Genomic DNA, 12,662 nt, shown 5'->3' on the forward strand with positions numbered 1-12,662 from the left:
GTGCGGGTTTCATTGGGAGCGCGATGTGGGGCGGGGACCCTATTCGGGATGGGGCAGTTGGGCGGAGGGGGGCTGCGGGTGGGGGTCCGGACTCCTTGGGGTCTGACCTTGCCCCCTAGGTCTTGGAGGAGGGGCTGGCGGGGAGGTGGGAGGGACGGATTTGGGGAGGGGGATGGTGGGAAGTGGGGCAGAGCCCTATGGAAGAGCGCGGGGGGGCCAGGGGAGGGGGTTAGCGCTGGGGGAGATCGGGGCAGAGCTCGGGGGCTCAGTGAAGGGGGCTGCTCTCCCCCACAGGGCCCTTGATGTGGGGCCAGATGGGAGCCGGTGCCCCCTAGAGGGGACAGGCCCCGCTCCCCATTCCCCGCCCCATTGAGCCAGGCAGTCTGTCTGGGGAGGTGGGGGTGAGGGAATTGGATGGGGGGGGCGTTGGGTCTCTAATTCCCACCCTCTGCCCCAGCTTAGCTGGGGGGAGCGACACCCCCCTGCCCCATTGCCAGGCTTGCGTCCGGCCAACGAGAGGTAGACGCCGTTCCGCTCAGGTCCCCAGTAAGTCGTTTACTGGGGGGGGTCACACACAGGGGCTGGCGGGGCAGCAGCTGGGAGCGGGGTTCATGGGGGGGGCGGGGAGTGTGAGTAGGAGGGATTGGGGGGGCAATGGGGAGCGGTCCGCGCCCACCAGACGACCTGGTGCTGGGGGTCTGGGGTGAGGAGCAGGGGGTCTGGGTTGGGGTGGAGGGGGCAGGGTTGTGGTGGTGGGGGGGCTGGGTTGAGGTGGGGGGCAGGGTTAGGGGGCTGCAGCATCTGAAGTAGACGTCGTTCAGGGCCATGTCACCCCCCTTGCCCTGGGCGGCCTCCACCTTGGTGGCGATGGGGCAGATGCCCCGCTGGCCGCAGGAGCAGCTCTGGGGGCCCCACTTGCCCCAGCACCGCCCGTGCCCCCGCAGCTCCGCCCCACCCGTGCAGACGAACTTGATGTTGTCGGCAGCCGTGTCGTCCTTGAAGCCCTGGCTCGGCTCCACCCGCAGCCGGAACTGGGTCAGACGCTGCCCCGAGGGGCATTTCATCACTGGGCCCCAGGAGCCCCACCTGGGAGGAGAGAACGGCTGGGAGCCTGCTGCCCTAGTATCCCACTACTGACACCACCAGCCCACTGTCACCACCACGATCCTACCATTGCCACCACTAACCCTCTGTCACTACCACGATCCCACCGCTGCCACCACTAACCCACTGCTGACCCCAAAGTCCCACCGTCGATGCCACCCTCCCGTCTCTGCCACTGCTAACCCCCCACCCACCCCAGCTCTCTTGGTGACACCCGTATTCCACTTGTGCGAATGGCGCCCGGTGCCCCCTCAGCCACCTGCCCGCACCCTCCGTTGGGCCCCTCCCCACGGTACTCACGGCCCCACATTGGACTGGATGGTTCTGCCATCGGAGCAGAGCAGCCGGATCCCGTTTAGAGCCATGTCGTCCCCAGAGAGCTGGGGCAGCTCCACCTGCAACAGGGGGTGGGGGGCAACAAGCCTGGGCATTACAGACTGGTCCCCCATCACTTCAGTACAAGGAGATGGGGGGCAGAGGGGCGTGGGGAGGGGGGAAATTGGGCAGAGGGGCTCAGGGCTGTGGGGCAGGAAGGAGCCGGGCTGGTGGGTGTGAATCTTTACCTTCAGGGAGAATCCAATGGCGAAGCTCTTGTCGGGGCAGGACTCTTCCTCGCCCCACTTGCCCCATATTCCTCCATTGGTAACTTCAATCCTGGTCTGGGCCCATGCGCCCCAGAGGCAGCAGACGAGCACAAGGCCGAGCGTGGCATGCAGGGAGGTACCCCTGGCTGGGCAGGCGAGTGAAGGAAGCCCGCAGCAGATGTGCAGCTCCTGGCACGGGGCAGGGGTATTTTATACCAGGGGAGGGTGGGCTGGGCTGGGTTCCAGCCTGTGTGGACAGCGCAAAGGGGCCGGCCTCGCCTTCTCTTGGCGCGGGGTCGGGGCGATCATTAGGTTAATCCTGCCCCGGCTGCCCCACGGCGCATGGCGCAAGGTTCCTGCCGCCACCCACCCAGGGCTCTGCTCCTGATCGGCCTGACTCTCGGAGGCACCCAAAGCAAATACATCACGTGACAACACCTCCGGCCACATGGTATCCCACCGCTCCCACCACTATGCCGTTACGGTGCCAGGATCCCCCTGCTGACCCCACTGTTACCACTTTGGACATTGTATCCCACTGCTTAGTGGCGAGGCGGCGAAGGGCTGACTGACCCCGGGCTGCGAGTGCCGGCGCGGGGAGCGAATGTTCACAACGGGCTCCTCAGACTGGCAGAGGCAGGTCCCACCCGGGCCGGGAGTTGGAACCAGGCGAATTCGGGCTGGAAACAAGATGCAAAATGTCTAACGGTGAGGGGGGCTTGTCCCCAGAGTCACGGCGGATTCACCATCAGTGACAAGTGTTAAATTGTGGCTGTGCCCAGGGCACCAGCAGGGTTTCAAAGCCCGTCTGCTCACGCCCGGGCCCGCAGCCCCTACCGCCCATTACAGGTTCAGTGTCTCTGCACCTCTGGGGTCATTCCGTTCGGGGTGACCTCCACCGACGTCTCCCTCCCAGGGGGCACTTCTCTCCCTTGCACCCGCCGGGTGGCGATGCATACTAAAGTGGGGAAACTGAGTCACACTCCAGTTCACTCTGAATTTGCAGCTATCCCTGCGTTCTGCACTCCTGACATATTCTCTCCCCTCTTGGCTGGCAACTGCCCAGCTTCGCATTTCTTGGAAACACCCAGGGCACCCAGATAGCAGCATCGTTCGTTATAATTATAGGCCTCTTCAGCTGCCATAGATCCAGGGCGAGATAGTGGAGCGGCTGATATGGGGAGTCAATTAATCAAGAATGTGGAATGCAATGAATGCCGCCCCGCGTGGCTGGGTGGGTGTGAGGTGCTGAGTGTAATATAATATCCCATTGAACGGTGACCGGGCCAGAAAGAGTTAATTAACTCCCAGACGGACCTGACCCAGGGCCCAGCTGTAAAGCCTCCTTAGGAAGCGCTGGAAACGAACAGAGGTTTGTAATGCAGCCGGCCCGGTGAGGGAGAGAAGGGGAGATGCTGGCTCTGGGCTTGTGACGGGAGCAGACGAGACTTGTCTATTCCCATGGCTTTGATTCAAAGATCCAAAAACGGGTGCGACGTTATTGACATAATCTGGGACCGTATAGATCATGGTTGCAACCAAGGTCCTGTAGTGGCCCCAAATCTCGTATAAAGGGGTCAGATAATGGGTGTGACAAAGTCCCCCCTCTGCCTTGGTGGGTCCTGCGCTTAGGGGCGGATTTGCTCGCCTCCGAGGTCCACGGCAGCCCTCAGGTTTCCACTCAGAGAACCTCGTCTCTGGCCAGCCTGGGGAAAAGGGAGGAGAACAATCCCCACAGTCTCCGCTGGCCCACCTCGTGGGTCGGGGGACAGGCCAGGGACCTTCCCCTCTGGTGGGACCCACAGTCCAGGTCCACCCCTTCGGTATCCAACAGGGAGATGGGAGGAACCTGGGCCCGCCCTCTACTCCGGGTTCCAGCCCCAACACCTTCTGTACCCTCTCCACAGGACCTTCCTCCGGATGCCAGATAGCGTTTGTACTCCTCAGTCCTCCAGCAGCATGCCCTCTCGCTCTCAGCTCCTTGCACGCCCCTCACTGACGGCAGTGAGCGCCTTTTTAAACCAGGTGCCCTGATTAGCCTGCCTTAATTGATTCTAGCCGCTTCTCAATTGGCTCCAGGTGTCCTAATTAGCCTGCCTGCCTTAATTGCTTCCAGCAAGTTTCTGATTGTTCTGGAACCCCTGCTGTTACCTTACCCAGGGAAAAGGGATCTACTTAATCTGGGGCTAATATATCTGCCTTCTATCACTCTCCTGTAGCCGTCTGGCCCGACCCTGTCTCAGGTTTCTAAGACAAGGGTATGGTTGACTGGTTAGTATTATGCAGTCAGTTTGCATGTAGCATTTTTGTATTTAAAGTTATAAGTATTGGCCCTGTACTGTCTGTATTTCAAACTTGTGCTAGGCTTCTGGGTGATACCCCAGACAAGCTGGTGTCAGCTCTGCCTAGCCCATTAAGGACCATCTCAGCTATGCAATTAAGCATTGAGAGAAAGCAGACACATCTTAAAAAAAAGCAGGAGGAGGACTTGTGGCACCTTAGCGACTAACCAATTTATTTGAGCATAAGCTTTCGTGAGCTACAGCTCACTTCATCGGATGCATGCAGTGGCAAATATAGTAGGAAGATAGATATATACAGAGAACATGAACAAATGGGGGTTGCCAGACCAATTCTAATGAGACTCATCGATTAAGGTGGGCTATTATGAGCAGGAGAAGAAAAAACTTTTGTAGTGAGAATCAGGATGGCTCATTTCAAACAGTTGACAAGGAAGAGTGTGAGTAACAGTAGGGGGGAAATTGGCCTGGGGAAATAGTTTGCAGTTTGTGCAATGACCCATCCACTCCCAGTCTTTATTCAGGCCTAAGTTGATGGTGTCCAGTTTGCAAATTAATTCCAGTTCTGCAGTATCTCGTTGGAGTCTGTTTTTGAAGTTTTTTTGTTGAATAACTGCGACTTTCAGGTCTGTAATCGAGTGACCAGAGAGATTGAAGTGTTCTCCAACTGGTTTTTGAATGTTATCATTCTTGACGTCTGATTTGTGCCCATTTATTCTTTTACGTAGAGACTGTCCAGTTTGACCAACATACATGGCAGAGGGGCATTGCTGGCACATGATGGCAGATATCACATTGGTGGATGTGCAGGTGAATGAGCCTCTGATAGTGTGGCTGATGTGATTAGGCCCTGTGATGGTGTCCCCTGAATAGATATGTGGGCACAGTTGGCATCGGGGTTTGTTGCAAGGATAGGTTCCTGGGTTAGTGGTTCTGTTGTGTGTGGTTGATGGTGAGAATTCGCTTCAGGTTGGGGGGCCTCAGCCAGGCATGCAGGGACCTGCCTATGGACTGAACTCCGAGGGTTTTCCAGGCCGTGGGATGGGCAGCTTGTCCTTGGGACAAAGAAACAAAGACCACATGGCAAGAGAGTATACAGAGCAGCTGCGGCTCCTCCATCCGGTCTTCAGCCCTGCGTCTGGCCTCCGGAGGGACCTGGCTGCCCTGATGCTCTGACCCAAGGACTGAAGGACCCCTCCCAGCTGGGGGTGTTCTCCAGAGACTGGATTTGAACCTGCCGTTTAGTCCATCACTGCCACAAGCCTGACCCGAGAACTTGGCTGTTCCTGGATGTCAGAGATTCCCTTTCCCCAACTCTAGCGCTCATCGATCTCTTCTCCTCTTGTGACTAAACCTTTAGATTTTAGATGCTAAAGGCTTGGCCACAGCGTGATTTGCGGGTAAGATCTGATCTGTACATTGACCCGGGTCTGGGGCTTGGTCCTTTGGGATCGAGGGAACCTTTTTTCTTTTACTGGGGTGTTTGGTTTTCATGACCATCTGTCCCCATAACGAGGGGCCCTGGTGGGGATCCTGGGAAACTGGGGTGTCCGAGGGAAGTGCTTGTGTGACGTGTGGTTAGCCAGCGGGGTGAGACCAAAGCCCTCTCTGTCTGGCTGGTTGGGTTTGCCTTAGAGGTGGAAAAACCCCAGCCTTGGGCTATGACTTCCCTCTTTTAAGCAATTTGTCCTGACTTGGCACTCTCCGTTGGGTCCCGCCAGAACCAGCCTCATTGCAGTGGCGTAGTCGGCAGGATGCACAGAACCAGGTCAATTAAGCTTTGGGTCAGAACCCCACGCCATCCAAATGTGAATTTTGGTCTTGAGAGTTTGGTTGCTCAAAGAGCAGTTTCAATGGGAGAGCGAAGAGCATACGAGGGCCTTGGCAAAAAGCCCGGGAAGGTTTGTGCTCAGAAAAGGGGATAAGCTTTAGGAAGAAAGCTACGAACGAAGAACGGAGAGGTCTGTTAGTGGCCAGCAATCAGGAGGCAGGAGCACAGCCCTTAACCTGAGGCTACAGAGTGCGAAAGGCAACAAATAAACTGCAACTTGAGCATGAACGGAATCTAGCAGACCTTCAATTGCTGGAAAGAGACGGTGCCAAGAGGGAAAAGGAAGCTGGCGAAAGGAAGAATCGAGCTCAACAGATGTAGCAGGAGACGGCCAGACTTCAGCTCCGAGTATTGGAAGAGCAGAGAAAGTCACCACCGCCTGGGGCTCCACTTCCCCACCGCCACGAGAAGAACGGGGAGAGGATGTGTCCCATTTGCAACGATACCGAGGACCTAGAGGAGTTTTTGTCGACCTTTGAACGCCTCTGCAATCTGTACCAGATCCCCAGTGCTCAGCGAATGCCTGTCCTGCCGACCAGGCCGACGGGGAAAGCCAGGGAGGTATTTAATGAATTGGGGGAACAAGAAGCCTTGGATTACGAGCGGTTTAAGGATTCTGTGTTGAGGCGGTTCAAGGTTACTCCCGCTTCTTACAGGGTCAAGTGTAGAAAGTTTAAGATGTCCAGTGATGGTACTTTTGTAGAATGTGCTCATAAGCTGATGGGTTTTGTTAAAAAGTGGGTTGTGGGAGCCAAGGCGCAGGGGAGTTTTGAAAAACTGCTGGAGTTAATAACTTTGGAACAGTTCTTAGACCTCGTGCCTGACCGTGTGAGAGCTGCGATGTGTGATAGGGACCCTGAGTCAGTCCTATGGGCTGCGGAGATTGCGGATGCCCATACCCAAAACAGGGCTCGGGAAGGGTATAAACCCCAGGGGGAAATTCATCACCGTTCTCCCCAGTTCAAGAGGAGGGAAGGATTTAATAGTAAACCTGGCCCTGACTCTTATAAAGGAGCTCATGGGGGCCCAGAGGGTAGGAGCTCTCACCACAAGAATAAACAGGTTGTACGCTATCACTGTGGTGTGCTGGGCCACATGAGACCGGATTGCCCAACTCTGAAGGGCGGCCCAAAACCAGCAACCCCACACGCCAGGGCAAATGCTAATCCTGTTATTCTAAACTCACAGGCAAGCCACACAGAGCCCAGCGCTGGTGCCCCGTGTGCAAATGCTGTTTCTGTGGTCTAGGAAGAATTTGACCTTAAAACTCATATTAAAGCTAAAGATGGGGGAAATAATGCAGAGTTTATTAGCAGGGCAGAAGTGAATGGAGTGAGATGTACGGCATGGAGGGACCCCGCAGCAGATACTGCTTTGGTTAAAGCAAGTCTTGTCAGGGAGGAAGATTATTGGCCAGGCAAAAGTGTAACTGTTGTAGCCCTCTCTGAGTATTTGGTCAGGGTCCCTTTGGCTAAAATCCACCTTAAATGGAAGGGATTTGAGGGCACCATGGTTGTGGGAGTGAAGAACGCAATCCCTAAGGATCTTATGATTGGAAATTACATTAAAGCTATGTGCGGTCAAGGGAACACAAACCAGGCGCAGGGGAGGATGAATCCTAAAGTTGGGTCTAGGGAGGGTTTTTCCAAAAATTTGTCTTTGGAAAGTAGCTGTTTGTCTGTGAGTGAAGTTTCTGACTGTCTGTCTAATGTCTCAGAAGTGAATCTGGAATTAGATCAAGCACAGAACGAACTCATTGGTCAGGACAGTGTTTCTCAGGAGCAGATTAAAGTGGATGGCCAGGTGGAGGCCCTGACTGAGGAAGGAAAGGGTGGATGTTTGATGGGGGATGGATTGGTGGCTAGTACAGCTTGTAAAAGTGAACCTGGAAAAGGGTAACTGCAATTTGCTGGAAGTAGCTCAGGATCGTGAGAAGAGCAGCAGTTTATCGGTGGGGAGTGGCAAGGTGTTGGTAAGGAAAGTCTGGATGAGCCTAGGCAGCCTTGTGAGCCGATGGCTGTGTCTAGTCAGCAGGGTGGGAAGGCGAGGAGAGTGGAAGATGAGTGTCCCTGGACCTTACCTGTTAGCTGGGGGGAGAATTGGGACAGGGAAGGAAACGTGCCTGTGTCTGTCAGGGGTATTGACTTGCCTATGGAGGGAGCTACCCTGATCTCCAAGCAGTTGTCTGTGACCAGCCTTGTGTGCTGGGACAAGGGGAATGAGATCCCAAGCTGTGTGTCTGGGAAAGGAGAAAGTGTGTCCGGCTCTTCTTGGTCTGTGGAGCAGACAGAAGGGGCCTTTCAGCCTGTGATGGTTGAGGGTCGTGCAGTTGTCTCAGAGCTGGTTCTGGATTCAGCTAAAGCCCAGGAAGGGAAGGGTCCTAAGTTTGTGTCTGCTCGGGAGAATGGCCCTGTAACTAGGTCGCATCCAGTTAGTGTCTATGTAAAACCCTAGAGACCAGACAATTCTGGTGCTTGTATTTTGCCTGTTGCTAGTGTGTGGCTGGGAAAGGGTGCAGCAACTCTGTCTAATCAGGGTGAGATCCTAGCCAGGGCACAAGGAGAGCATGAAGGTGTTGTGATCGTGTTACCGACTGAGGGTGTGGAAACCTGTGGCAAGAAGGAAAAGATTCCTGAACTTGTGTGTGGCAAAGGGAAGGAGAATGCTTCTGACCTTTTCTCTAGGAAGTCTGTCAGTTTGCCTGAAAGGGGATTGTGTAGGAATCCGCCTGATGGGCCAGAGGTGATTCTGGATGTAAGGGAGACCCTGAAAGAGTCTGTTGTTGCTCAGGAAAGTGTTCCTCTCAAGCAAGCCCTAGGTAAAGAGGGTAAGAGCAGAATTTCTGTGCGGGGTGAATTGTTGCATAGAAAAGCCCTAGGGAAAGGAATCCTCATGGAGTCTTTGCAAGCAGTTTACTGCCACTGAAGGGTGTGAAAGTGATTTAATCAAGAAAGTTTCCGTTCCTAACTGCCAGAAATTTTCTGTTGTGAATGAAGCCACTGACTTTCCTGTTGAAAGATCCAGCGTGGATAGCTTTGAGAAGGTCTCAGATGGAGTGAAAGCTGTTAAGAAAGTTAGACAGTCCGATAACCAAGTGGCTGTGTTTGGCCAGTTTGTTGGGGAGACAAGGTTGTTGAGAAAGGAATGTCTCCATGCTGGTTCTGTGAGTGAACAGTCTGTGGCCCAGGTCCAGAGGGAAGACTGGGGAGCTGAGTCTGCAGAGCAGAACAGCTGGGTAGTTAATCTCTCGAGAGCGCAGGGGATGGCAGGTCTGCTCTCCTCTCTGGACACTTTGGATAGGACTTTTAGTCTCTCAGTGAACTTAACATCTAGTTCCTTGTGGAAGCAGAGGTTGATAAGGGAAGGACCACAGAACTTGGAGTCTGGCTTGTTAGTGAAAATGGACGGTTTCTCTTTAAGACAGAATCCAGCCTTGGGATCGGTAGCAGTTAAGGATCTGAAAACTGGTGAACTGGCTCCTGTCTGAGGTAATGCAAATTACGTGGCTGGCAGGGAGATGAAGGACTTGCAAATAGCTGTTACCACAGAGGGCACACCCAGTCAGCCAGTGAATTCTGTTAAGCAAGAGAAATCAGGGTTTGATCCTTCAGGACAAGGGGGAAAGAGAGACCTTAATTTTGCAAAGGGAAGCCACAGGCTGACCCTAAAAGGCCCAAACCCCAGTGGTATTGAGCCAAAGGTGTGACAGAAATGATTGTAAATGGACACTTGCAATGAATTTGTTGTTATTGCTCATAGTAATTCTTGTAACTAATGTGTTGCTATTACCAAAAACTGTAAAAATGTCCAGTGTGCTGTGACAGGGTCGGGCCAGATGGCTACAGGAGAGTAATAGAAGGCAGATATATTAGCCCCAGGTTAAGTAGGTCCCTTTTCCCTGGGTAAGATAACAGGGAAGGTTCCAGAACACTCAGGAACCTTCTGGAGACCATTAAGATGACAGGCTGAGTAGAACACCTGCAGCCAATCAAGAAGCTGCTAGAATCAATTAAGGCAGGCTAATCAGGGCACCTGGGTTTAAAAAGGAGCTCACTTCAGTTTGTGGTGTGCGTGTAAGGAGCTGGGAGCAAGAGGCACTAGGAGCTGAGAGTGAGAACGCGGACTGTTGGAGGACTGAGGAGTACAAGTGTCATCAGACATAAGGAGGAAGGTCCTGTGGTGAGGATAAAGAAGGGGCTGGGAGGAGGCCATGGGGAAGTAGCCCAGGGCGTTGTAGCTGTCGCACAGCTGTTCCAGAAGGCACTCCAGACAGCTGCATTCCACAGGGCCTTGGCCTGGAACCCAGAGTAGAGGGCGGGCCCGGGTTCCCCGCAAATCCTCCCAACTCCTGGTCAGACACAGGAGGAGTCGACCTGGACGGTGGGTTCGGAAAAACGGCCAAGCTGAGGGCTGCCGTGAAGCTCCAAGGTGAGCAAATCCGCCAAGAAGCACAAGACCCACCAAGGCAAAGCAGGAACTTTGTCACAGTGCCAAATCTTTGGGAAAATCCCTCGAATATGTTAAAAGTGAGATCACACTTTGTGAGAAAAGGCCTTGTTATACTGATGTTGATATACTGATGCCTGTACACAGCCTTGGAACTTTTCACAAGGGAAAAGACATTCCAGACCTGATGGGCTGTATGAAAAGGGAAACTGAGGCACATGACCATATTGCTTACATGGCTAAATGCCAAGATTCCTATACCATGAGCAACATTAATATCTACAGTGACTTGATGTTAATTGGGTTTCAAACGTTTGCCAGAGCTTGTATGGATAAAGGAGCGAGGTTCTTTAGCTCTTGGCAAGATCACAAGAGACATACAGGAACCATGCTGCAAGAGCAGATCCAATCCACGATTGTTCTAACCAAGTTTGGCCTTGAGTTTGTAAAGAAATTCAAGCATGTTATTGAACGTGACTTTGATAAACCATTTCTGGTATACCCTGGTACGGCTTTAACCCAATGCTAGCCGCAGTAGGATAGAACCAAGGAGGGGGAGCTCTTCGGATGCAGTCAGGGATGTTCCTGCATCAATTTTGCGTTGGAGGTGTGACGTCATTGACAGAAACTGGGACCGTAGAGATCATTGTTGCAGCCAAGGTCCTCTCGTGGCACCAAATCTTGTATAAAGGGCTCGAATGAGGTGTCTCAGACGAGGTGATGGCTGGCTGGTTAGGGTGATGCTGTCTGTCTGTGGGTATCATTTTTGTAGTTGAAGCTATGAATATTGGCTCTGTCCTGTCTGTAACCACCACGATCCCACCCCTGCCACCGCTAACCCTCTGTCACTACCACGATCCCACCGCTGCCACCGCTAACCCTCTGTCACTACCACGATCCCACCGCTACCACCACTAACCCACTGTCACTACCACGATCCCACCCCTGCCACCACTAACCCTCTGTCACTACCACGATCCCACCCCTGCCACTGCTAACCCACTGTCACTACCACGATCCCACCCCTGCCACCGCTAACCCTCTGTCACTACCACGATCCCACCGCTCCCACCGCTAACCCTCTGTCACTACCACGATCCCACCCCTGCCACCGCTAACCCTCTGTCACTACCACGATCCCTCCCCTGCCGCCGCTAACCCTCTGTCACTACCACAATCCCACCGCTGCCACCTCTAACCCACTGTCACTACCACGATCCCACCGCTGCCACCGCTAACCCTCTGTCACCACCACGATCCCTCCCCTGCCACCGCTAACCCTCTGTCACCACCACGATCCCTCCCCTGCCGCCGCTAACCCACTGTCACTACCACGATCCCACCTCTGCCACCGCTAACCCTCTGTCACTACCACGATCCCACCGCTGCCACCTCTAACCCACTGTCACTACCACGATCCCACCGCTGCCACCGCTAACCCTCTGTCACCACCACGATCCCTCCCCTGACACCTCTAACCCACTGTCACTACCACGATCCCACCGCTGCCACCACTAACCCTCTGTCACCACCACGATCCCTCCCCTGCCACCGCTAACCCACTGCTGACACCAATGTCCCACCGTCGATGCCACCCTCCCGTCTCTGCCACTGCTAACCCCCACCCACCCCAGCTCTCTTGGTGACACCTGTATTCCACTTGTGCGCACGGCGCCCGGTGCCCCCTCAGCCACCTGCCCGCACCCTCCGTTGGGCCCCTCCCCACGATACTCACGGCCCTACGTCGGACTGGATGGTTCTGCCATCAGAGCAGAGCAGCCGGATCCCGTTTAGCGCCATGTCGTCCCCAGAGAGCTGGGGCAGCTCCACCTGCAACAGGGGGTGGAGGCAACAAGCCTGGGCATTAGAGAACGGTCCCCCATCACTTCAGTACAAGGAGATGAGGGGCAGAGGGGCGTGTGGAGGGGGGAAATTGGGCAGAGGGGCTCAGGGCTGTGGGGCAGGAAGGAGCCGGGTTGGTGGGTGTGAATCTTTACCTTCAGGGAGAATCCAATGGCGAAGCTCTTGTCGGGGCAGGACTCTTCCTCGCCCCACGAGCCCCATATTCCTCCATTGGTAACTTCGATCTTGGTCTGGGCCCATGCGCCCCAGAGGCAGCAGACGAGCACAAGGCCGAGCGTGGCATGCAGGGAGGTATCCATGGCTGGGCAGGTGAGTGAAGGAAGCCCACAGCAGATGTGCAGCTCCTGGCACGGGGCAGGGGTGTTTTATACCGGGGGACGGTGGGCTGGGCTGGGTTCCAGCCTGTGTGGGCAGTGCAAAGGGGCCAGCCTCACCTTCCGTTCGCTCAGGTTCAAGGCTATCATTAGGTTAATCCTGCCCCCGGCTTCCCCAGGGCGCATGGCGCAAGGTTCCTGCCACCACCCACCCAGGGCT

At 54.8% G+C, this 12,662-nt stretch overlaps 1 protein-coding gene across 1 annotated transcript; it reads right to left on the reverse strand.

Annotated features, from left to right (window-relative positions):
* Positions 1–535: 535 nt before the first annotated feature.
* LOC102930039 (vitelline membrane outer layer protein 1) lies at positions 536–12,628 on the reverse strand. Its single transcript, XM_043537071.1, has 7 exons — positions 12,563–12,628; positions 12,263–12,472; positions 12,009–12,095; positions 1,668–1,763; positions 1,405–1,499; positions 794–1,086; positions 536–558 (listed from the first exon to the last, which is right to left on the reverse strand). Exons 1-7 carry the CDS (start codon positions 12,626–12,628, stop codon positions 536–538), a joined length of 870 nt encoding a protein of 289 aa, XP_043393006.1.
* Positions 12,629–12,662: the final 34 nt, after the last annotated feature.

The sequence above is a fragment of the Chelonia mydas genome, chromosome 28, assembly GCF_015237465.2.
Source record: "Chelonia mydas isolate rCheMyd1 chromosome 28, rCheMyd1.pri.v2, whole genome shotgun sequence".
NCBI classification, from domain to species: Eukaryota; Metazoa; Chordata; order Testudines; family Cheloniidae; genus Chelonia; species Chelonia mydas.